Here is a 27,101-nt window from a genome sequence, read left to right on the forward strand (position 1 = left end):
CTTCAAATGGGATTTAATAAAAACCACAAAACTGTCGTGTGTGCTGACCTCAAGAACATTAAAGAGCTCATTCAAAAATGCAATTTCTTAAAATAATTTTTAATGGTGGAAGTTGAGCATTACAAAGCAAGAAGCAGAGATCACCATTCAGTCATTCACAGATTAAATCCCTGATTAAACAACGTATTCTATATGAGCATGCTTTGTGAGGACGGATGAACTCCTTTAGGCGTTGGACAGCTTCACATTGTGGCCATAATAAAAAGAGAGTTGGTTCTTTTTCCGAGGCAAAGTAGTAATGAAGTTCAGTAAAATATATTCTTCTGCAACCAAATGCAACAAAACAGTACATGTCAGTAAGTAAAGCCTTGGTTGTTTTTATAATAAATAGAAACACTGATTGCCATAAATGGTGTTCCCAGCACTGAAGTGGTAGAAGTACTCCTGATTAATATTTCTCCAGTGCACATGCGAGTCTTGTGTAATTCAAGGCGTTCAATTTTAAGAAACATTCCAAGTGAAAATGCTTATCAAGGTTAATAAACTTTAGGTAATAACAGTGTAGTACAAGGTTTTTGTGCTAGATGTAATTGGAATCTAATGAATTCTGATGACTGGATCTCAAAATAGACTGGACTGATGTGAAGTTTTCAGTGAACTGCCCACAAAACACACGAAAAGCTGAGAAAAGCTCAACCAGTCAATAATCATCCCTGCAGCCTGGGGTTATGCTCAGTTTGGGATATCTGTGGCCAGATTCTGCTGTGACTGGATTCTTGCTCGTTGCTGTCAACCGCAGTAAGAAAGCACTTGGTGTAAAGGACGGGTAGGTAAGTACGAATAGGTGTTTCTGACTGTGTGCCGAGCTCAAACACAGTTGTGCAGGTTTTCATTGTCTTGAAAACGAGGTATGCAACTCATGACTCTTAAAATCCACACAACTATAAACAAAAATAAATATATATATATATAAATATAAATATATATATATATATATATATATATATATATATATATATATATATATATATATATATATATATATCATTAACAATATTTGGAGAAACGTGTTCGGAAGTTAGTGTTTGTAACCAAGAAAAATAAATGTCCATCCATATGCATAGGAAGGTTCAGTCTTAACTAGAGGTGCAAAAAGAGGAAGTTGGAAAAACAAAGATAAAAGCTGTTCATTGTATTTAACTTTTCGGAAATAATACCAAAGGTTCGTGCAAATTCGCACCTAACTGAATGCAGCTCATTCAAACTGATCTTGTAATGCACATACGCCGGCATTCCTCTGCTATGTATAAAAAACAGCAAACAACTTCCGGTTTGATTCCTCGGATCACACAACTTTAGATTTTGTAAACAGTAACATTCAAAAAAGATCCTCCCAGATGGACGGGGTTATGTAAATATACAGCACAGTACAGCACCTTGCAAAAGTATTTGCTCTTCTTTAACTTTTTTCCCACACTTCCTATAACTCCAAACTTAAAATGTATTTTATCAAGACTTTAAGTGATACACCACCACAAAGTAAAGCTGTGCATGCTCTTTTGTGTTGGCCTATCACAGAAAATCTAAAGGGGAAAAAAAGGTTGCAATTGGGTGTGGCAAAAATATATAAAAATTACTTTTGCAAGGCACTGCATGCAGGAGTAAGTAAACCACAGATCTCAGAGGATCATCAAGTTATATTAATGTAGAAAGCTGAGTAAACTAAAGGCCTGCGAATGAGTAAATCAAAACCATTTACTGTGTGTGATGGGACTTGCAAACATTGTTTCTCCTGCTAACAAAGCAGTCTGTAAACATTTCTTCTTCCAATGACATTCTACGCCTCCTCAGACACACAGTAGCAACCCTTTCAATAAATAAGTAAATAAATAATACACTTGCTAGATAAAGAATACATTCAAGTATATCAGTTCCTAAATATTACAAATCCACCGTTTGTGGACAGCAAAACTTGTGCAGCATAAAGAAAGTCATCACATGCACCTCTACACATGATCACTGTTAACTGCATCAAACTTGGCTCTGTCATGTTGATTGTTGAGTGTTCCAGCTGATAAAAGTCTAGAGCAGCTCTTGGACTGGACAATGACACCAAATCTGAGGTTGTTCTCTCACAGTGCAGTGAGGGTACGAAACAGCTGGGTGAGGCAGAAGACGGAGGCGGTAAGTGCTGTGCACTGTTTGGCCAGCAGCTTGGTGCTCAGGTCTTGACAACTACGTTTGCTGCTTGCCCGCTCCGCCGCCAAGCAGAAGTCCCTGAATGAGCGGGCGACATCTGCCAGGCCTGCGACTGCCTCTGCGTTTCTTCGATTGCACCTTTCGCAACCAGAGAACCAGAGGCAGACGGTGGCCAGCTCCACCAACGTTCGGAAACTGTCAGCTAAAAACCTTAGCATTTCCTCCGGGCTCTGCCCAGTCCCAGTTACCTTCTGGCAACTAGACATGAGCCGACGTGCTTCTAACTGGAGAACCCGTTTGTTCTCTGTGAAGTGCGCCGGGCACGTGTCCCTTGCGTGACGACCTCCGAGCCCTGCCGCAGAACGATCAGAGCCACCGCTACCTTCCAAAATTGATAGAAGCTTATCAACATCTCTGCGAAGAACTTGGAAGCCTTTAGGAGGTTCTGGGTAGTGCTGCTGACCCAGATGGGTGAGAGTGTCCTTGTGGGTTTCAGACAAGTAGGATTCCGAGGTGTCTGAGTGGGGTGAGAGAAGAGGGCTGAGCTCAGAGGTGGAGGAGGAGGAGAAAAGGACGGTTTGAGGAAATGAAGGGGAGAGGGTGGAGGAGGCAGGGATAAAGGAGGGAACAGGAGGAGATGTAATCAGATGAATACCTGCTCTGGAAGTTTGAGAAATGCCAGTGCTCTGAGAGCGGCAGGAGAACTCATAGACTGTAAGCTCATCATCAAAGCTGTCTTCCCCACTGAAGCAGTTTGTATATGATGCTGGACAGCCACAGGCATCCAGGGGCACCTGGACCCCCTCTGCTAGTGACTCACACCCAGATGCAAGTATAGAACTGCAACCAAACTCCGATTTCAGGGGTGTAGTGGCAACCAGGTCTGCTGGAGTACTTGTCTGGGACAAATCCTCACAGATGGTGAACACTCTGCAACCAGCAGATACTTTTGACAGGTCTGAAGTCTGCTCCAAGGGACTACAAAGACCCATCAATGGTCTGTCACTGCTTGTCCTCGCTTTTTGAGATTGACCATGAAAAGCAAGTCGTGGTCCATTCAGATTCTGAGTGGTCACCACTATTGGAGACTGACTGCTCCCTTTGTAACCTGGGATGTCTTCTTGTAGACTGTTGACTTTTATGTTTAGTTCTGGGGCATCTGTTACAGGTCCAGGAGTGTTGGTGTTCAGCCCAGAAGCATTTCTTTGGAATAGGCTTGTTATAGATGCAGGAGGCTCTGTTATGGGTCCAGGTGTGTTGTCATTAGATCTGGAACAAAGAGTTTGATTATGCTGTTTGGGCTCAGTCTGCACAGGCAGCTGACAACTAACTTCTTTTTTCTCAGACGCCAAAGGAGATCTCTTTGCTGTTGCCGTCTCTACAAAAAACTCCCCATCCAATTCAGATCCAGTCAGCGTTGCATCGGAATCATCTGATTCGGCTGAGTCAGGAGCTGTGCATGTCTCTAAGTCAAGGGTTTGTGTGATATCGGGAAAGTTATCGGTGGTACATGCAATGTCGCTACTAGCTTCCTCAGCTGGACTCGGCGCAGAACTCCCAACCCCTGCTTTATTTAGACTTTCTTGGGAACGTGATAGATAAAGAGGCAAGTTTTGAATCTTCCCCCTTAGGGTTGAGGCAGATAAGCGGCCCATGATGCTCGGTGAACAAGTCTGTAAGATAAAACGAGATGGGGGCGGAAGCTCTTTGGAGAGGTCATTCAGTGTGGCAGCTTTTGCCATCACGATGCCAGGACTTCCTAAACTCTCTGCAGGTCCACTACTCATCAAGGTGGAGTCACTTTTTGGTTTTGGTGTAACTGTGTTTTTCAGTGCAGTTCCTGAGTTAAGAGAGGATATGATGCTTGTTGCAGCTCCCAGTTTTGCCCTAATTGACTTTATAGCGAGAATGTGCTCAGCATTGACAGAATGGTCCCTATTTTGGACTTCAAGGTTTAAAAGAAGCTGAGCGCTGATGTGTGTTTCATCTTTAGTTCCCTGGGTTAAATAATCACCAAGGAAACTGTTTGCACTTACAGTCCTGTCTTTCTTTTTCTTACCCAAAGAGTAACTTAGAGAATTACTAGCATCTGCATCATCTTCATCGTCAAAAACGTTGTCTGAATTAGAGCTTTCTGTAGATTCATGAATGAGTTCTTCATCATTAGCACTTATTAAAGCCTGTTTTAATAATTTAGCAGAGCCACTGTGGTTATTACTCTGTTCTTTGGGAGCTACAGCAGTATTATTGATTGATGTTGGTATGTTTTTGGAGGTTTCTGCCTCTTTTATCAAAGGCTCCGTTTCTAGTTTAAGTGCAGGAGGTGTTTGAGGGAGAAGCGGTGATGGTGGAGGAGGAGGTGGTGAAATCAGTGAAAGGAAATTTTTGTCAACATGTTTGTTCATATGTGCAGTGACCAACCTTTCATTCACTTCTGTGAAACTATTAGGCATTATGATTGCACCCTGTGGTATTTCAGCACCCACAAGGGGTCTCTTTAAACTGGATGACACGTCAAACACGTTCTCTTTCTTTTCTTCTTTTCCGTGCTCCTCAATTGTATCAGGCAAAAACGTATGACTAGTAAGTGGTCCGTTTCCCGTCAAACCTACTGGATTTTCCTTCTCTGCTTCTTTTTTCTCACCAATCTCTTCTTGATCTTCCCCTTCCTCCTTTCCGTCACCTCTCCGATCGGCACTCTCTTTTCCATCTGGATCAACCCGGCAGCGGACGACGGTGATGGTAGGAGGAACCACCTTCACCAGATCTGTGACTGATTTGGATTCCATTGCATCTGGTTCCATCTCCATTTCCTGCTTCCTAGTCCTGGAGGGGGGGTTTAGATTCCTGTTCTTTTCAGAAGCAGACAGAAAGCCTGGGTCATGGGAGCAAAGCTTTGACAAGATGGGTTTGGACTCGAGCTGAGCCGGCTCTCCTTCAGAATGAGTGAGAGAGGAGATGGTAGGGCTGGGATTCTGGGTTAGCCCCGAGGGTTGTGGATCTAAAGTTAGTATTGGGTTATCATTTGGACCTGTCAAAATGTTTTTAAGAAACCTGTAAGGGTTTAAATTGGACTCCGATTCAATATCAGTTTCTGGATACGTAACTCTGGAGGTGTAATCAGTTTCCATGAAAGAGCGTCGCTTTCTGGATTTCTTCCGGAGGAGAAATGTTGAGTCTTTGCTTTCTCTTTCCTCTTGGTCTTCCTGTTTGTCCATTTCTGTGTCCATTACAGAGACTCTGATGTCACTCAGGCTGAGAATGCTCAGGGTGTCCTGCTTCATTTCTGTTTGACTGCCTGCAAGAAACAAAAAAATACAAAGATGATAACAAAAAAAAAAAACATTACTTGCATGTTTTGAAAAATACTTGTACTTCCTGTGTAAAAGCAACACATGATATATTTACTCGCGTTTCTCTTTGCTTAAGCTGTTCACGAAGTTGAGTTAATTGAGTTTAATTTACAATTATCATGTCTTCCTATAAGAAAACTTTTATGTAAGTGCAGGTCAGTGACATTGTCTTTTCCAACGCTTCATCTGTCTGCCTATATTTTCAAATCTGCTGTGGTATAAGAAGCTGGGAAGCACCACTTGAGAGAGACACATTGAGAAAATGAATTTATATCCCAATGGAAATCTCAACAAATTAGAAATTTAAGTTCATGTCACTCGTTTCTTGAAACTCATCCTCACTCACGATTGAAGGTGTTAGTTTTTTTAGCAACTAGTCTTCGTTCGTGATTAAATGTGTGCAAGAAAAACTTGCACACATTATGTTGTGATTCATTACTCAAACCATTTGTGCACTAAATTCTACAGCCACCAGATGGCAGCAAAGACATTGGAAGAATGTTGCAAACAACGTTTTGGCCAAAGATAAATCACCTCTTCGGACAGCACCTGACGTGGGATCTTCAGGCGAGGTGAAGCGATCGCTTGCATCAAAGAACTCCTCATCTGAGCTGCTGTCCCCGAATCCTGGGGGTGGCTGGAGGATGGGAATTGGCTCAGATCCATCAGCCTTCGCTTCGTCCTTATGGATGTTAGGATGCTGAGGGCCTGGAAGGCTGCGAGCGCTGTCAGGGGTGATGTTAGAGCATAGGTTGTAGTAGCAGCGAGCATCGCTTTGGTCAAAGTTAAAAACAAAGTCTTTGTGGGAAGACGGGGACGACGGAGAAGCGGAGAAAGGATGCTCTCTAGCACTTCCACCTTCATCTGCATTTCTCAGCGTCACACTTATGTTGCTCTGTAACTTCCCCTTCCGCCTCAGCTCGTCATCTTCGACATCGTCGTCCTCGCTGGCCTCAGGAGGGCTCGGCAGGAGATCTGCGAGACGGGAGAGCTCAGCGAAACACAGTGAGCTGTCCGCTGAGCAGAGTTCACCTGAATGTTTTTGACCTTTGGGGCTCGGAGATGGGGTGGACATAAGTTTGGGATCAGCTCCGTCACCGGATCTCCTGCAGCCGCCTCCTCTTTCTCCCGATTCTCCGGCACAGCTAACAACTGTGAGGTGAATGAGGGGATGAGCATGAGGTGGTGGAGGAGCGAGGAGGTGAGGCTGAACATGTCCGTCAGAGTGGAGGTGAAGCTGAAAAGGGGAGTGGACACAGACGTGAGGTTGTGAGAGAGCTTGAGTCTGGACAGAAGAGGAGGCGCATGAAATTAAATCGTCTTCCTCCAGAGCATCAAGAGAGTCACTGGAGGGACTGGTGAGGACGTGAGAGTCAGTGTGACATGAGTCTGATGCTTCTGATGCAGACGGCTGCTCTTCCTCTCCAGCTCCAGGGCTTAAGTTGTGAGCCCCTGAATCATTGCCGGTTATTTGAATCTGTATTTGTGCACCAAGCCTCTTTTTGTTCGATGTGTCATCGTTCTTTTCCTCTTTACCGTTTCCTAATGAAGCGGACTCTCTTGGAGTATCGAGATATTTTTCTTGTTTTGGTTTTTTATTCTCCACAGGTGCGTCTCCCTTCCCTTTGCAGTCTTTGCTTCTCATCCGGTCCCTGTCCTTCCTCCTTCTTCCTTCAGAGTCTGACAGGGATCTAACGCGAGGGCGGGGTTTGTCATCTTGCGACGCCACGCTGTACAACGGCTCCATATTCAAGTCTGAAGAGTCCTCTGAGTCACTTGCACATCTTGACACATAACCTGTAAACCCATATTAAAGCAGTAGTCAGTCAAACATGTGACACAAGTTTTGCAGAATTTACTGCCTGGCTCAAACACTCTTACACTTTAGCTTTTTCTCAGTACAACCACCACCTTTATTGTATTTTATTGAAATTTTATGTGTCCGACCAACAAAAGAACAGTGAATATTGTGAGGTGGGAATAAAAATATACACTATTTTCATTTTCTACACAACTACAATTTTGAAAAGTTTATCACTTTTATTATTAGACACCTCAATAACTACCAAATCAAAATCTCCAGCAGAAATCATACAACGAGTGAACACAGTAACTATTTATAATTTAATCGCAGTATAAACATAGTGATTCTGTTCCTTGTTTATCAAGTCAGAAACAAGAACTTTTCTGTTGAATTAGCACATTAAAACACAGTAAACAGACTCATGTCTGTGGAAAAAATGTGAAATAGTTCATGCAGTACGAATATTTCCATTTGCCTGCATTTGTTTTCCACAACATACAAGATAAAATTGAAGATAAACAACTTGTCTAAATCACAAGCAGTTCATTAACTGGATGGCTTCTTTTTGTGGGCAATTTTGATTTTAATAGAGGTGATAAATACCAACGTGGCACCAACTTTTTCAGGTTTGTAGTTTTTTGCTTTTATAATCAGCAGCAGTACTTTTCTAAGCCGTCAAGAGGAAATTTAAATGTCAGATTGCCTAACTTGAAAAAACATGAACTTTATATGTGGATCTTGACAGAAGGGTTAAGAAATGAAATAAATCTTGTTCAAATGTTTTTTGCTCATGTACCTTCTTCAGCAGAAACTCTGTGTTTCTTGTCGTCTATCCAGGGGAAAACGTTGAGGTTCGGGTCAATAAACACACGGCAGTAGCCTGCTATGAGGCAAGACATATCCTTTGCTGCACCAGCCTCCAACAGTAATGTGATGGGCTATGAGAAAGGAAATCAAAACATGGATTTGATTATAAAAATCTGACATTATGAATCTTCTCCTTATAAACTTATATTGTAAGTTCGAGCTACCAATGCTACTGTCACTACTTTCTTTGTGGGAAGCCATTATTTAATGCATTAAATTGAATGCATTTAATTAAATCTATCCGCTGTCCTGTACGTAATGTCACCAGTCTTTGTTTCTTCCAAGCTTTTTTTCTGTCTCAATTACAAAGGCAGAAAAAGCTACAGGCCTGAAGACAACTGCATAAAAATGTAACCTGAGCCCTTCAAGCATGCACATCATGAACAAGTTGGTGTGTTAGTCCTCCAGGGACTTGCCTTGATGTCCTGCAGGTATATCTTGACGAGGCTGACTTTGTCTGATTCTGGCAGCAGCTCGACGCGAGTGATGCTGTTGAACTCGGTAAGGGTCGTCATGATGCTCAGCTTGTGGTTGACCACCTGACTCACCCCGTAGCGCGCGCCAACCAGCAGGCTCACCATCGACTCCCTGTCCTGAAGCTGGAAGCCCGATGGGGATCAGAAAGAGAAAAGAAAACAGCAAAATACAAAGGAATTTCAAAAATGTTGCTGGTCTATATCAGCTTTCTTCTTTTCTTTTTTTTTAGATGGAAAAAGCCTACCATCAAGGTGGCACCAAAGGACTTTCCCCCAAAGGACTTGAGATCACTCAGCTCCTCTAGGTAGTTGATCCGTGCTTGATCTACTGACAGGCTCTTTTGCTTGGGATCATGCTGGGACTGGGTTTTCTTCATGTGAAAGCCGATTGCCTTCCTCAGATCTTTCTCTCGCATGTTCCTCAGTAATGTGGACGACACAAAATTTTCTATGCCCCAAGTCTTCCTGGAGCAAACATAGAAAAATCAACTTCCATCAGGAAGTAAACATCCAGCATCTCCATCAATGACATGATTAGATTTTCAAAAAGTGTTATTGTCCCCTAGAACAGAATCTGTATAATAAAATACAGCATAACCAAAGGCTAACTCCATTAATATATTTGGGAAAATTAATTAACAATCAGTTACGCATCCAAAGTAATTTACAAAGTTGCAACACACTCTTTTTGCAGTTTGCCACAATCCAAGCAGGGCGTCACAAACACGTGGAAGAAAGCAATCTCGTCATTTGAGACCAAAACTGAACTTTTTGATCTGAATACAAAAAAAAACAATGCTCTGCATTACCATGAATACACTTTGTGGTGGCAGCATCATGCTATGTGGAAGCTTTTATTAAAGAGAGCTAGAAAGCCACACTTTGTGTTGGTTTATCGCAATAAAAATATTTAAGTTTATGGGTGTAAAAATTATGAAAGGATATGAATTCATGCACTGGGTACTGGATTACAGCTTTCAGCTTAAATTGAAAATAAACTCAAACTGTAATCAAGAGTGTAATCAGTACTGCAGATATAAAACAAGACCCGAGACTCTTTGCAAGACCAAAATATGATCCTGATTCTCTGTCAGGAACTGACACCTCTACATTCAAACCCTGAGTTTGGATTCTTCTTCCACATGTGCCATATAATGAAATAAAATACCAAAACACTGTCGGAGCACAGAGCACCTCCTGTCTGTCTGCGTTCCTCACCTTTTATGCTTACACTTTTCGATCGATTTCATTCTTGATGCCGATGTCAGAACATCCTCATGTGCTAAAACCTGAATGACGGTTCTAAGCAGATAAAAGCATCTGCTAAATGAGTAAATGTATTCTGAGATACCCTTAAGTAGCAGTGAGATTAACTTTTATTGGGGATCATTGATTTTATTCTGCTAGGCAGCTTTGTGTCTTACAAACATAAATACACAAAACAGCTGAAGCTTGTTTGCATAACTCCTGAAGAGGAAATATCCTACGTAGCTTAAGGTTGCGTCATATGAAATGCGTTTCTGATTCTTTGTTGCAGTTTAATAAATCACACAGAGGCTTACGTGATCATCTTCAGGTTGGCTTTGGGGGACAGTCCGCAGCTCACCAGCCTCTCCTGAATGTGCAGCGCAGCAAGTCTTAAGGCGGTATTACACCGCATTTCAACGGCGTAGCGTTCCTGCAGCACATCGTTCACCCCCTTAGAAATGGAACGACACGAATGATGAACATTTGATTTGGCAAATTAATCTGGATTTTTTTAAAGCAATGTTACTATTGTATGTTTTTGCATCAGCTTTTCAATTTTATGTATCTTGTCATAAAAACAGTACAGGGTGGGTGGTATTTTTTCTGAAGAAGCTGAGCTTTTATTCCACACCAGATGGAAATTTGTCAACTAAGTTAATCATAGCACTTCAGAAAATATCACACCTACTCACTAATTCAATAAGTCCTTCAGCAATCTTTCTGTAGAAGAAGGAGTCATTATTTTACTAATCTCATGGTCATAATTTGTAGAATTATGATGAAATCACAGAAAATGAGTTCCGTGATTTCATCAGAATTAACATGTTAGCTTAGTTATTGTTTGGTTTAGTTTTACTAAACATATTACATTTCAATACATAGCAACATGAACAGTAATCGCTTCCAAAAAATACAGACGTTAGCAAAAAAAAGAAAAACACACACACACACACACACACACACACACACCCACACACACACACACATCTCCAGGTAGCATTTATTTCCCTCAGAGCTGTACCTGAAGGTAAAGATACTCGAAGGCAGTGGGATCCTCCTGCAGCAGCGTCTTGAAATCTTTGGGCATGAAACAAACACGGAACAAACACCTGTAGTTATGGACCTCCTTTTTCTGGACCACCTGAGGACACGCACACATACATCATATCAGACACACGTTTGCACAAGCAGATGAAAGCTAAAATGTTCTCCCGATGTGTGTTAATACCTGATGTATCCTCTCCTCTTCGTGCAGCAGCAGCAGCTTGCTGCTGTTGTGCTGCTGCTCGAGCACCAAGGAAAAGTGTTCAATTCGGTTCAGTGAGAGTTTTTCCTTTAGTGTCATCACGATATCCTAGAGTGGAAAAACAAAAGGCCATCTTGAGAGAAATTCATGTTCACTTAGATGTTGTTCTGGCAAGTTTTCCTTTGAAGTTGCAGATTATTTTCACAAAAATCCCGTGTGTGCTCGTCTCAGGCTTTAAAATCGTCGACTGTCATATCAAAATACCTTGACAGTTGTGCTGGTCTCAAACTTGAAAGCCTTAGTCTGCCCGTTCTCCAGATACACCTTCAAAACGTTGGGCAGGAAGAGTAGTGAGTTCCCCTGTAAACAAACAGGAACATCAGAGATCAGCGAAAAGCGTTTGACAAAAAGGCTGAACGGGGTCAGGACATGCTAGCATCAAGAAATATAAAGTAGCACGCCTTGAAAAAGTATCTGTAAATATTGGACCTTTTAATTTTTTCAGCGTTACAATTATAAACCTATTATGCTTCTGCTGCATGTGACAGATCAACACAAAGTGATGCATAAAGTGGAACAAATATTGTGCATGGTTTTGTGTACTTTCCGTGTATAAAAATCTGTGTGGCATGCATTAGGTCTGGACTTAAAGCATAATATTTCCAGCTACATATTTCACATGGAAACTGCTCGTTTAGTGTGATATGCAGTGTTGGTTGTTTTGTGGCAAGCTTTGCATAAAATCCAAAAAATGGAAGGAGTTTTTCACCTCCTTCCATATTTGCTATGACCTCTAAATGCCTTGTGTCAAACGGCAAGCCGGGCCAGAAAACAGGCCTGGCTTTCTTCTTGCTGCCCTTCCGTAAAGACATGATTAAGATTGAACACCAACTAGCTGAGTTGTCAATAGACTCTCCCAGCTGAGCTCTGGATTTCTGCAGATCTTCCGGAGTTACGACGAACCTCTTTGCTTCTTCCCAGCATAATTGTACCACCACAATAATTCACCATAGACATTGTGTTTTCAAAGCTGATACAGGAAAAGAAGAAGAAACAAGGTATGAATACTTCCACAACAAAATGTTGCAAGGCAAGATTGAACTGTTGTATTTTTGTAGCTTGTTTATGATTAAGTTTGCAATTGGAAATATTCTTAATCGGCATCATTAAAAACAAAACGTTGTTTACATGTCATGGTGCAATAAAACAGTCAGAACATTTGCTCTTTGGCTTTTCTTGCAAAGGATTTCTGCGCATCACACTGGCCTGTTTCTGTCTGCCCTGCTTGTTCTCTGCAGTGAGTCATCCCTGTTCTCCTATGATTTTGGAAAGTGTTTTTCCTCCACTGACAATGTGATGCTATGAAACATTGATGCAGGCATGTTTTAAGTTCAAACGTAGAGCAGTGGATTTGAGAGCAGTTTAGGTCCCTCCCATCTCTGCCGTCTTCTGCTCTGCTTTCTCTCTTGCTTTGTCTCCCCTGAATGCCCCTCCGCTTTTTCCCTTTCAATCTAAACATGTCCTGCAATCGCAGAAATTAGGACCGAAGAGTGGTTTAGGTATCGATCCACATTTCCTCTGTCTTTACTAATGGACACTCCAGTTTCTGGCGTTTTCCTCCTGCAGCTGCTTTTAAATCCACAAGAAAGACGGGAACTCAAACCAGCAAGAACGAAGGGAATAACAGGGAAAAAAAAACTGCATACATGATGAAATAATACTGGAAAATATAAATCAGCATCAAAAGCAATTTGTAAAGCAAAATCTGTAAATGATCTCTTTGCTTGGCACTGTTGAAGTCGGTGTCGTTTAAGAAGCAGATGGAAATCTTGAAGTGTTTATGAAACTGTGTGTGGATCCCATGTTTCTGCATTGCAGGCTTGTTTTGGGATCGAGGGAGTTTCATGTTTATAGTGACGTTAACTCAGGCGAACAAACTGTGTGTCCAAAAATAAAGATTCCTGAGATTTATCAAGCTGATTGGAAGACAACACTTCTGTAACTCTAAAAATGAACAAATGCCTATTTTTATCTTTTGCCTGTCTTCCCCTGTGTGAGATTTCACACACGAAAAGACGTTCCTGAGATTAAACCCCCCTCACGTTTTTTGTCTGAGGTAACCAACACCTACCTGAGACTGTCCATTCACCTCCACCTCCTCCGCAAAGTGGACTTTGACGGGGTTGGACCTGAGCTTGGCCCTCTTTTCAGGCGTGATGAACGACGACTTCGGGCCCTGGGATGAAAACACGTTAATAAAACTCGATCTACAGAGATTCCTTAAATCTCAGTAATGATTTCTTGAAGGGAGCGGCGAGATATGAATCACTTGATGAGTGCTTCCGTCAGCAAAAACTCCTCATGAGACTCTCTGAGTAGCAGCCATTTATTTACCATTATCTAATCAAATCAATCTTAATGCAAACACACACCTCGGTTTCACAGACGCAGCGCGAGACGCGTGTTCAGGCAGTAAACAAAAGAGCCTCCTCCTTTTCTAGGTAGACCTAGTTGTGGGGGAAATTCCTCTGGGTTTCGCCTACCGTCACATCCAACACTGATAAAGCGGCGTGTGCCGGGTGAGTGGATTGGATGAGGTGCACCTCACCTCAAGCTCAGATGCAGAAAGAGCCTGATTAATGTTTCTGCGGACTGCAGCGTTTCAGAATCCCATGTGAATAGAGACACTGAATTGCACAGGCTGTACTAGAAACACACTATGCTGGTTAATTTACTCAGAAGTCCTACGAGACACAAAACTCTCTTCTCCTGAATATTGATCCTCAGCTCCATTTTAAATCATGTTCGGAGGGGGTAAGCATTGAAGACGAAAATAGTTCAGGAATCCAAAGAGCTTAGAAATGAATAAACTCTATTGAAAAAATGATAAGCAAGTGGAGAAAGAGAACATGTCAAACAAGTTACAGTTAACTAAGGCAGCTACATCGTGTCATTTTTATGCAACGCATGACTACTTTTGGCATCGATGTCTGTGAACTAAGAACTATTATTTGTCTGGAAAGAACATAGGAAGGAAGAAAGGAAGGAAGGTTGGAAGCATGCAGTATAAACCCTGTCAGAGTGATAACACCTGCAAACACAAGAAAATGTTTTACAGTGAGTTCCACTAAACTGTGCAGTCAGGGTGTTTTATTCTCTCAGTCTGCCTCCTCCTGCAAAGATTTTGGTGTTCATCAATATTTTACACCCAAAACACTAGGAAATGAGGGCAAGCTGCATTTTATTTCCGTCGGTGTAACGTTTAGGGCCGCTCTTTCTGCATGGCGATCGCATGTTCTCCCTGTGCGTGTGTGGATTCTCTCCAGATGCTCCGCCTTTCTCCCAAAGTACAAAACCATGACTGGCAGGTTTAATTGGTCCAACCAGTCCAACTCAATCCCCACATTCAGTGGTTACCAGCAGACTCACATGCATGATTCTGAGGACAGTCATGGTCAGCGTGTCTTGACACTCCCTAAAAGAAAAAAAAACAAACAAACACACACACAAAAGTTCTGGTTGTTATGGTCAAACCCTGTTACAAACAGACTAAAGCAACAACATTCAGATACGTGAGCCTGTGTTTTGCGTTTGCATACGCAGACCTGATTATTTCAGCAGCTTGTTCTGGGGTCAGGTCATCGACAGCCACGTTATTGATTTTCACAAGCTGGTCGCCAGGGACGAGCCGGCCATCTGCAGGACCACCTGGACACATAAAACGTCCTCGCGTCGTCAGGCCTGAGGGGCTTTCAGTCCGTCTGAGCTCACACGGCTCGTGAGCGCTGAGGACTGGCAGCAGCTTGTGTTCTAGTCATTTCCTTTCATCTGACTCCAATGCAATATTTTCCATCCTGCTCTCTAAAGAGCTCGCTGTCCCACAACATGCATATTAGCAGTCAGTTAATTGTGTTTCACTGTCGCCAACAGAAATCTCCCACGCTGACGTTTCGGTTCGGTTTTAACACCCGAGGTGATTTTTAGATGTTTGTTGTAATTTACCAGCTAATTTAGTCTACACAGAGTTTCAATAAAGACAAGGAGAAATCAGAATTATAACTTCTCTCTGATTTTTATATATATATATATATATTCATATATATTTTTTTTTTATTTTTTTTTTTTAGGTTTTGTTGGCTCTAGTGACCTTTATTTGAAAGTAGTTTTGACAGGAAAGAGGGTTATGAGAGAGGGGGGAAGACATGCAGCAAATGTCGCCAGGCCGGGAATCAAACCTGCAACCACTGGCATGAGGACTAAGGCCTCAATCCATGGGTTGTGCTTTGCCCCTGCGCTACCACAGCACCGATTGTTTCTATATTAACGTCTAACAATATTTAGATGTTTATCTTTAAGAAAACCCACTGATGATTATCTAGTCACAATATCCTCTAACTTTTCTCATATCCAAACCTGAAACCTACAGTGTTTAGTGGTGGTGATGTTCTCAGCAGGAAGAGGGGTCCCTAACTTTATTCTGCATGGCGAGTCAGAGCCACTGCACTGCGTATCTCTCTGTTGAGGGTAAGAGACAAACGGAGAGATTTAGTTTATGGGGCACTACTAGGACCAAGACAACGGTAGCAGGGGTTCGTCCTGTTCGAACTGCGTTGCCAGTTCGAGCCCCCACTCTGCCCGTCTCTGTTGTGTCCTTGGACGAGACGCTTCACCCGTCTTGCTTGCTGGTGGGGGTCAGAGGGTCCGGTGGTAACCTCGCTTCTGTCAGTCTGCGAATGTGTGCATGAATGGATGAAAATAGTGTGAAGCGCTTCGGGGTCCTCCAAACTTGAAAAAGTACAGACCTTTTCCGTTTTGTGACTGTTGAATTTTTGTTGAGTTTTTGACTGTTGAGTGCCAAAGAGGCTATTTATTTTTCTAGGCCAGGCTTTATGGGACGATAATTAAAGCTTGCAATGTTGTTTTACAACCTAACCCTGCTTCAAATTTCATCACAACTTTACTCCTGACTTGTCTGCTGTCTGTTCACAAAAATTATCCAATTGAATAAAGATTTATATTGAAAATCTTTCTTCTGCATTAACACTTTTGCAAGGCACTGTTCTGAAAACAAAATTTGTTCTTCTCAAAACAGCAACAGGAATCTTTCCATCCTTCCTCAACACTATCATCCACCCTCACGTTTATTGTCTCTGCGGCTGTTTTTAAAATCGACTGGCTGCTCAACTGATAGGTTTTCTAGCAGCTGTTAGAGTTGTGAATTGATTACAGATACGTCTCCTGGTTGCCACCTTGTTGGACACGTCTTTCTGTCCTGTGCTCAAGCTGTTACACGAAGCATTATGCAGCAGGTTCAGCGAAACAAATGAACAAGGACATTTTGAATGTGCTCGACACTGTAGGAGCTCTCATTAGACAAGATGAAGGCTTAGAGATGCCAAAACTGAGGTCTGCTATCAAGCTGAACACATGAGTTTATAACATGTGAATAAGTAATTAAAGTGTTTTCAAAATATAAATCAAAGGGAATTATGTGGATCTGTTTATGAACAAAATGCATAAATGAATTGATCATCATTTCGTCCAGCCTGCGTGGGTTTGAGCTTTGTCCACTTTGCCTTTCTTTAGCGTGCAATATCAGGTAGCTTATCACTTGATATTTTCTTTAAAAACAATGTGGACAGCAGCCAGTGACACTGATAGGTCTGAAAAGGCTTTTGAATAAAGGATTCATATTTCACTGTCAAGATGCTGCAGCACCAGCCATATACAAAGAGACAGAGGGTAGTGAAACTGAGCCAAGGCTCAGAGGAGGAGCCACTAGTGGAGTGAGGACCAGTGTGTGTGCGTGTGTGTGTGTGTGCGTCATGGGTAGAGACAGATGGTGACAGGTCAAACTTGAGGCAGACATGAGAGTGAAAAGTTTCTGTAATGTGCCCCTGAGCCTCTGAGGGATTCAGATCTGTGTTCCTCTGCACTTTCAGTTTCTCCGTTCAAACATTTCACAGCTGGGTACTAAAATGTTTTCTGCATTATTAGGTGATTTGCCATGTTCAAGCATCTTTGTGGAAGGATGACTTACAGTATTTAATCCGTTTTTTTAGTGATCCAGTTTGTTAGTTTCCAACATGCTAACTCCAGTGTTTAACTAGCAAAAATACACAGAACTTTGCAAAAGTATCCATAACCTCCAAATTTTGTCATATTTTGCCACTTTACAACTACAAGCTTTAGTGCATTTTATTGGTATTTCAGGAGATAAATTCAACTCAAGATGGAGTATTAAAAAAAATCATAGTTAATGGTTTTGTCAGTACTTGGTTTTCAACATATTTTACGAATGGAAATCCAAACAAAATGTAGAATGCATTTGTATTTAGCACCTAATTACCTAATATTGAAAGACCACTACAGATGATTTTCAGACTTATATTGCATGATGAGATTTCACATCAAGTCGTATGGAGATACAGTTCTATTGTCTAAAGGAGAAAACATTTTCTAGCAGCTTCATTTTTTGTCCTTTTGGGTCTGATTTAATCCGTAATATCAGCATTTTTCTTGGGTGCTGTCATCTTGAATCCCCACTGATGCCCCCTGTATTTCAAAGTGAATTTACTGCAACAAAGGGCTGTTTGGATGTCACTGTATGAACCCTTAACCCACAAAGCCTCAAAATACGAGTGAAAAAATTAATGCACATATGAAAGCTCAAAAAGGATTTTTTTTTTACATATAAAAACCAAAACCAGTCAAATGTAAGTTAAAAAAATAAATAAATAAAGAGTTGGGTCTCATGTTTTCAGATTTCAATTTGAAAAAAAAAAAAAGGTTTGTGCACTTTTCCTTACATTTGCATTACTTCTGTGATGGTTTGTCATATGAACTGTCATCGAAAACACACTGAAGACTACGGTAGCACTGTTAGTAAACGTAAATTAATAACTACATGATTAGTATGGTCACAAAAGCCGGTCAAACCAAATCTCCCTGACAGTATTTCCAAACTCTGCTGCATTTACACTTCTTCTGACACAGGTCAGTGCTAAATAATTCAGTTAGGAGGAAGTGCTTGCACTGAGCTGAGATACTTGGGCATACCTTAAGCTTCATGTATCTACATTATCTCACATCTTCACAACACCCACAAATGCACGCGCAAACACAAACAAAGACATTAGCGCCGTGCAGCACTTCCTTCTGTTAATGTAATTTTGTGTGCATCTCTGCAGCATCAGCGCGTACAGCAGCAGCCCCAGCTGGAGGTTTTTACTTTGTCAGTTTGTACCGACCAAAGGTCTGCAGAGGTCTGGCACAAGTTCACGCATTAATTTGCTGGGAAGACATTTGTTATGCAAATTAGAAACGGTGTGCTGGAGATTACAGTGGGGAAAAAAAAGGCTGACAAATGCTTTATTTATAATACGACAGTATTTGCCAAAAAAAACAAAACAAGAACTAGTAATCAGTGTTTTGCAGCAAGGGATCTTGGTTTACTGCAAAGTAAATGTATTTTATAATGGAAAGTTGATTATTTGGAAAACATATAAGAATTTTGCAAATGTAGCAATTTATGTATTTCTACAATTGAAACACAAAGAATAGCCTTCTCAATATGAACATATATTATGTAAGAAACCAAGTGGTAGTGTTTTTTTTTGTTTTGTTTTAGTTTTTTTCTGTTCTTTCAGTATACCTGAGAGGGGTACAGCTATATGTGCTTTTTAACTTACAGCCAAGAGTTTACTCATTACAGGGAACATTGTGCTGGGGCAGAAGGCACCGATTCAGCAAACTAAAATACTGCAGCTCCTTGTAGAAATTCACCTCGTGGCATAGGATGTTGTGACCTGGTGGATAAAGTCAAACTACCACAACTAGTCTCAGATGAGCAAGAATGTGTAAAATATCTGATACAAACTAATGATGAGCCATTTCTAAATCCTGAAACTTTGTGATACTTCTATTTAACAGACATTAAGTTTTGCACGCTATTTTCTGTCAAAACTACAATTAATGTTGCCCTTGAGGAAATTGTCCTACCTGTGGTGACCTCCTGCACCAGGATGGGGATCTGGCTGGAAAGCGTGAGGCCATGGGAGTTGAGGTCCGGGTCCTTTTGGATCTGAACGTTGAATCGGAACGGGTAATTTCTCTGATCGGAGCCACCGGACTCTCCTGTTTTCCCATCCACCGCAGCACGATCTCTGCAAAGCATCAGGAGGACGTCTTACCATGTCACTGGAGGTTCTATGTGAAATTATTGTGATTTTGTTTCAAAAGCTGTGATTTCCCGAACTTAAGTGAAACAAGAGTACAAGGGTTTTAAAAATAAAACGACTAATGTTGGCAGCGTTTCTTGTTCTAAAACTCGCAGAGGTCAAGCAGCATGAAGCAGGTCGTCTCTGCCATGTGAGCAGCTTCGTCTCCAATATCTGTTACCAATTCAGATGTTAGACAACAAGCATCCATATTAACCTCATGGTCACAGTGATTACTGAAGTGATTTTCTGATTTTTGAGTTATTAGACTAGAAGAAAGGATCCACATCATTCCATCTTAATTAAACTCAGAGCCTCAAAAGGTGGCTGTCTTGACTTCATTTTCTTTTTCTAATTTTATGATGAGATTTTATGTTGGAAAAAAAAAAAGTCTTAGCTGTTCATTTTTTAAAAGTCTTTCAATACATAAAAAGACTTATAATAAACAGATCCTTAAACAAAAACTCCTGCTAGCAATTAAAACCAGGAATTTTGGTTTTGTGTAGAGATCCGACTGAAAGCTGGAATAAAAAAAAGAGGAAAAAAAAGGTTGTTGTGTAATATTTACCTAGTTCCGTTCTTGTAGATTAATTTTCTTTCTTACTTTTCTTTCTTAGTCACATAATATGCCATTACCAAACTCTGACTTGATTGATTTGTTTGAAGTTGTTTCAATTTTGTTTGAGAACAACAAGGACAAAATTCAAACGATTCTAGGTCTTGATGTTAAACAGGGTCAGTTTCCACATCAAAAGACAGTCAAGTCAGATAAATCTGATTACCTAACAACTGCATCTAGATGAAAACAAAACAGAAGCCTACCTGCTCAGAGAGTGAGACCTGCTGCCCAAGTCTCTGGACCGTCTCAGCCATCGTCCCACCACCTGTTCCACTCGGCTGGTTCTGCGGGACGGGGAGCGACTCCTGTCCTGAGACTCCATTTACCTGTCATTAAAGGAAAATATATGTCATTACAATATCTAAACGAGGTCTATTTTAATGCCAGCTAAATTTAATTTAGAGCAAATCAATGAACAGGGCAAGGATTATTAGTGTTGGGTGTTTTGGCCCAAGAAAAGACACAGGTGATGCACAAATCAGGTAAACAAAGTCCATAAATTCTCTTCTCCACTGACAGCAACGTTAGTCCTAAATTAGGAAATGCAGGCTGTTAAACAGAACGGTTCTGTGATGAGAGTAAACATGCTTTGTGTCCGCAAAATGCATACTATGGCACTTCCTGTGCTGAAGAGAAAAGATAAGACCTCTGAATGGACAGGACAGAAAACTGCCAGAGATTTGACAAAGTTCATTTGCAGTTCCTGCAAACTGTTCTATAAAATGGATATGAGCTGAAAAAAAAGAAGGATGTAACATTTATTGAATGCAGAAATTAAACCTAAGTAGCTGACACTTTTCAGTTGCAATGCTTTTGTTTGCTATGTGTATAAATGTAAGAAAGTGGAGGGTAAGAGCACGGATGTTTGGCTAGGCTTCCAACGTTTTAAGGTCTTAACAACACCTATGTTGTAAGCACCACCATCCTAAAAAACAGCACTAGACAGATGTAAAACAATTTTAATACAATAAATACATTTAAAAAGCTAAAGCTGAATACATCTTCTTCATTTTGCTTTTTTGGACAACGCTGTCATATGAGCTGGTATTGTTTGGTGAGGTTCAAAGATCCTCTGTGACATTTTTGGATTTTACGTGGGTGGAGGCCAACAATGACGTCAGTTTTGGCATTGTGTAGCCTAATGGTCTCTTAGCCTGATTTATGAACCACCTGATGCAATATTGCCCACAAGTCTCAATAGCAATCAATACAAATAGTTCATCATTTTAAATAATGACGCACTTTCCTTTAAACGAGTCCCTGTTGTGTAACTGTGAAGCACGCAGTTGTCACAAATGAGAACGTTGAAAGGCTGTGGTGGTCGGAGGGAAGGACATAATGGGCCAACTTGGTGTCCACTGGGTTTGGTTAATGGTGCATCGAGGAGCTGGGCAACATTTTAGATAGATAGTGGCATATCAGCTTACAAGAAAACATGCTTATTAAAGATGTACAGACTGTGACTGGATGAGAATAACCGACTGGCCAGTTATGAGTTTCAGTCTTTAACAGAAAATACTCGAGTTATAAAAGATGTTGCTATGACATCTCAATTAAGGTTTTCTATTTTATAATAACTTAACATTGTTGATGTTAAACGTTAGTTTTAGCCAGCATAACGCTGCTACACTAAGAAAAATGTTACATTGGCCAACAGTAGCTATGTTTCCATCCGATTTTCTTGCAAATTTTGAAGGAGCATTTAAAATGTTACAAAAAAAGAAAATATGAATAAGTTTGTTTCCATCTACTAGTTTGGAGCAAACCAATCCACTACGCAAAGCGTAATTTTACAGTGCATTACCGTCGGCCAAGTTGTAATTCTTCTGTCACTTCAACTAGTATTGACAATGTTACACGAAGACCGGAGAAAGGACAGCAAAGCAACACTTCATCGATCAAACCTATTAGGAAAATTCGTTTCCATCTCCCTTTTCTATCTCTTTTTGTTTTTGGAAAAGCCAAAGTGAAAATGTTTTTTTTTTTACAAAACTGAGGAAGTTATTCCAAATTTAATTTCACCATCACCCTTTTCAAATTAAGATTTCCTGATTATGCACAAACTGATTTAAACACCTTATAAAATTAAAGCACCTTATAAAATGTTAGTTTTAGGTTAGTAATTGAAAAAGAAAGCATCATTTCATTTTTTTTAGATCTATGTTTTGTGGCCTACAGGCCAGGTAATTACTCCGTTTCCCCGACACCCAAGATCCCTTTAACATCATCATGACTCCACCAGGCTGTAGCTGAGAAACAGATTATCTCACAGTGAATAATTAAAAAAGAGAATCATTACATAGCAAAATAAATTATTTAAACGATTATTTATATGAAAAAAACCCCGACTACGACGCATTTTTGTTTAGTAAATAAGAAAAATAAAACTCCAACTTTCAGAGTAAACAATCCTTTTAAAATACATTTTAAACTAAAATAAAAGGCAGATATGTGTACAGTGGTCAGACTTCAGAGACAGACAGAAAGAAAGACAAACAGGAAGGAAGGAACAGTGGATGGACGGATGGACGGAAAAATCCAGATTTGAAATGGGCTGAAATCAAATTCCACACTTTTGTAGACTGAATTAATACCATAATTCATCGCTGACTAATCACTGAACACAAGAATAGAGAGATGAATGATGGGATGAATGAGAGGCGGAGGCAGTAACGCTGTACGGAGAAACAGCATTGGGATCGATTAAATGAATGAGCGAATGATCTCAGCAGGTCTGATGCGTCCCTCAGTGAGCAGCTACAGGAAGGAATCTCCCTATAGACAGAAGCTGAACATTAGCGCCGTCCATTACAGGAAGCAAATTGCTGACAGGAGAAAAAGGGGAAGAAAAGCAGAGATAAAGAGCAAATAGGTGAGGAAAACAGCAGACCGAGGGAGGTGATGACAGACGACAAGTGTGATAAAAGTTGAGAAAGGCGGAGGCGTGTTGAGTGACGCAGGCAGACAGCAGTGTCTCCTGGGGGATCTTTGATTATAAGCACATTATCCATCCATCTGGCAGCACATAGCCGTCTCCTGATCCTCTCTGCCGTTCCTTTCCTCATATTAGCCCTGCAATACTTCCTTTAACCCATCTCCTTCTCCATATTCACTTGCTGCAGCTCCCTTCAAGCACTTCTCAAATTGTATTAACACAATGCAAAGGGTGACTTCTTTTTACTCTTTTTTCATGCTACCAACTACTACTAAACGGAAAGCTGCCAAAATCATAGATACAATCTTCTCAGTTACACTCTTCCTTTGAGTTTACTTTCTACGAAATCAAATACTCAAGACCAGATTGACTTGAAGCCAAATGTCTGCACTTTTCAGTCAATAGAAATATTGGGGCAAAGTGCTCCTTTACAACCTGCCCCCTTTATAAATAAGCTTGTTTCCTTCCAGAATGGCTTTGATTGAGTACACAGATGAAGTCCAAGCCCAGCAAATCAAATCAGCCACAGCAGCACTGCAGTTCCTGTTCTGCAACGACAGCATTCACGATTAGGGATCAGAGAGGAAATGTCAGCTTATTTTCTGAACAGGTGTAATAATAGCATCGGAGGAAACCTTACACTTAATCCCTGACATTTTCAGAGGGATTCTTGTCGAATCTGGAAATAAATGTGAGATTAATCACTGCTTGGTAAAAGTGTAGATATGTCACAGCTGTATATTATTAGGTCTGCACCCACACGCTCCACACATCCACTTCTAAATCGAGACCAGTGCTAAGCCTAAACCCCGTCCAGACTGACGACAAAGCAAACCCTTTGCTGCGGCAGAACCAAGAACTTCACATGTGACTGGTTGGACTGTGGAGACAAATTGCCGTTTTGAATCTTGATTAATAATTAAGAGCTATGTCTAGTCCTTATTGAAAACAGAAGAATAAAAATACCGAGCCTCATCATAGGAAACAAAACAGATTACCATGGGGGAAAAAAGCACAGTGCCTCTTATTCTCATGCTGTTTGTTTTATTACCACTCAAACAGCTGAGGTAGATCAATGCATACATAAAGCTTCAGTCACAATTGATGTTTGCATCTGAATTTATTGACGTAGCTTGCAGCTTTGTTCTTTTTATATTACTAGCTGGTGTCTGTAAATTCTGCCAGAACGAGCCTGTGTCTCTACAGTTAGCAGTGCCGCTTATAACGACCAATCAGAGGTTCCCAAATATAAATGCATCTACAAATTAGGCTGGCAACATTAAGACATTGTTACACATGAATGATACAGAGTGGGATCTGAATACAACAGAGTCACAAGAAAACAGGTAAGAGTGAAAAGTTAATAGTTCTTTAGCATCTTAGGAAATTTGTTGGGAGGAGCTTTCCTGTGTATAGGACCATGTGATATAATTATAGCAGAATTGTTTTGTTTTGCTTTTTTCTCTGTGTCTGAGCTAAATGAAGCTGTACTTGTAGTGTTAATAATTATTTAATTTTTATTTTTATTTTTTAAATTTTATTTGCTATTATAGATCTTGTGTTTTGTGCAGGCAGGACAGATAAAGAAATTAGTTTTAATTTGTCCTGCCAAAGTAAATAAAACAAATAAAAAGTTTTCTACCGCTCCCATCCAGTTGCATATCAACATATTAACTTCTCTTTGCACCACGACATGTGTAGCATTAGCTTGGGCCAACGGACGTGTTGTGGGTAAAATAACAGCAGATAAAGCTTGAGTGGTTTTCTACTCCTGTAAAAGATAGACTGATTATTTAAAGAAAATGGAGGCTGTTTTCAATACGTAATATAGAAAAAATATATGTTTAAAACTTAGGAAAAAAATTGACCAGCCTTCTCACAGAGAGAAATGTTCTACCAGGAGCTTCTGGGTGGATAGTGTAACATTTTCTGAAAGGAACGAAAGTAAAAATCTGCTTGTCTGGATTGTGATTGTAACACATTGCAGCTGCAATCAGTTGAGTGTGTGTGAGGCGAGAAACAAAACAAAAATACTATAGATAATCTGAGTGCCTGTCCTGGGGAAATTGATTAAGAAATGTTAATTAAAACTTAATTAATCCTCTAAACGTGCAACACTCTTGTTTGTTGGTGATCTACATTTGCTTTTCCCTTTAATAAAGCATTTGTTTAAAATGGATGATTTTTAATACCTAATATAAATATTGCAGCGTTGAAGCTGAGCCTGCCATACAACTGCTGCAGGAAAGAGTGATCTCAGGCAGAAAGGTTGGCTTTTTGTTTAATGCTGAGACAGGAGCTGGGCAGTATAACAACTGCTGCAGAAAAAAAAAAAAACACACACTCTCACAGTTGACTAATGGGGCTGCAGCAGCACTTGCAGTTTATTTTCCACTATAAACACTTTTTTTGTGTGTACATCTATAGTTACAATGAGATTAGTATGTTCCTTTTGTCGTATAATCTCTGTATCTATGTTTAATCACATAATTTTAATGTGAGCACTTTAGTAAAGGAGCTGTTAGTCAGATTTCTTTCTAATCTGTATCTTCCTTATTCATATCTTTATAAAGCAGCAGCCAGAGAGAAATGTGGATAAATACAAATAATTAAACAGTGAAAGTTCATCAAGTTTTAATTTAGACTAAGATTTTTCTACTTTCAGACACGGCATAGATTTAAAAATACACAATTTAAGAACATATGTGGTTGCAAAACTACAGAAGAAGCCATTAATGCAACCGGATGAAAAGTCACAGTTGGGAGATAACTTTGGCGGATGCTGGGTGAACAAGTGAATGAAATGTTTTCAAACCTAGAAGGTCCATAAAGAGACCTCAGAGTTGTTGGGTTTCATGTGATTTCTCAGACCAATCAATATACAGACTTAGAAAGGCAAACGGAAAAAATATGCCAACCAGCAGGGCGTTCTACCGCTTTCTGTGGTGCGTTCATGGCCCTACGAAAACATGGAAATGCGGCTCTGCTCCCTTGATTAACATATGCTCTAATGTGATTGATATGCTCCTCAGAGTTTTTGGCAGCAATGTGACTCCATAAAAGGGTACCAACGCCGCCTCCCGCCTCTTGAAAGGTGGGCATAGGCGATGGATGGATGAATGAATTTTCAACAGCTTGGAAAAGTGAAACAGCAATAATCTAGTTTATTTATTTTGTGAATTCAACGTCCTGGTATAGTGAGACGCAGATTACGTCCAGCTCTCGCATAACACACACTGAGACATGCACAGCGCAGGCAAATGGGATTAGAGAGTGTGTCTGGAGCCTGTGGCAGGGAGTTTGTGCGTCACTCCTGCTGAGCCAGATTAAACTGAGCTTCGGTCCAACCGTACAAGACGAGCTGCAAAGCTGCAACTCAATCTCCCCGTTTGTCTCATTTTCACTTTTATCCCACACTTTTCTGATGCTCTAATGTCATCACTGTTATTTTCTGTAAACGTACTCATCGCATGTGCAAACAAATCTGCTTGAAGTAGCGAACAGTCACCTGCTCGCCGCTCCCTCTCCCGGGGCTCCCTGAGGGCGCTGGCTGCAGTCACGCTCCACGTTCGGTTCGTCCATCATCTGGCGGAAGGGGACCCGGATGACGTATCTTCATCTCCTGGGGATATGCACAACATAATAAGGACATGGCTTTAGACACATTTAGAGTACTGAGGCAACACACAGTGCCTACAAAAGTATCTACACCCATTTCACATGTTGTCATGTCACAGCAGTGTTTCTCAATTCCGGTCCCTTCTGCCAAACACCTAAACTGTGTCCCCGAGTGACTAACAGGCTTCTGCAGTACTTGATGGTCATGCAATCATTTGAATCAGCTGTTCTGGAATAAAGGCACGTCTAAAACATGCAGAGCAGGAGGGGGCAGTGAGGAGCGGAGTTGAGAAGCACTGTCATACACGCAAACATCAATTTACGTTACATAAATTAGTGCTTAATTGTGACATGTAAGGAAAAGGATAATGTTTCTTCCAATTTTCTTTTACACGGATGGGTCTGAAAAGTGAGGATTGCACTGGTGTAACACAGAATTAAAACAAATGCACCCAGCTCTCTTCAGATGTCACCTAATTAGTCATTTTGTGGAACTTAATCCAGCTGTCCTGTGAAG

General features: G+C 40.8%; 1 protein-coding gene across 1 annotated transcript; it reads right to left on the reverse strand.

Annotated features, from left to right (window-relative positions):
• Positions 1–1,177: 1,177 nt before the first annotated feature.
• frmpd1a (FERM and PDZ domain containing 1a) lies at positions 1,178–20,353 on the reverse strand. The gene is made up of 14 exons (XM_014970654.2): positions 20,235–20,353; positions 19,195–19,358; positions 14,799–14,901; positions 14,623–14,668; positions 13,325–13,429; positions 11,458–11,553; positions 11,176–11,301; positions 10,969–11,088; positions 10,262–10,398; positions 8,945–9,164; positions 8,640–8,822; positions 8,153–8,294; positions 6,087–7,349; positions 1,178–5,497 (listed from the first exon to the last, which is right to left on the reverse strand). Exons 1-14 carry the CDS (start codon positions 20,351–20,353, stop codon positions 2,133–2,135), a joined length of 6,189 nt encoding a protein of 2,062 aa, XP_014826140.2. The 3' UTR covers positions 1,178–2,132.
• Between the last annotated feature and the right edge of the window lie 6,748 nt (positions 20,354–27,101).

This window comes from Poecilia mexicana, unplaced genomic scaffold, assembly GCF_051168715.1.
Source record: "Poecilia mexicana isolate PSO_F unplaced genomic scaffold, ASM5116871v1 scaffold_1, whole genome shotgun sequence".
NCBI lineage: Eukaryota > Metazoa > Chordata > Actinopteri > Cyprinodontiformes > Poeciliidae > Poecilia > Poecilia mexicana.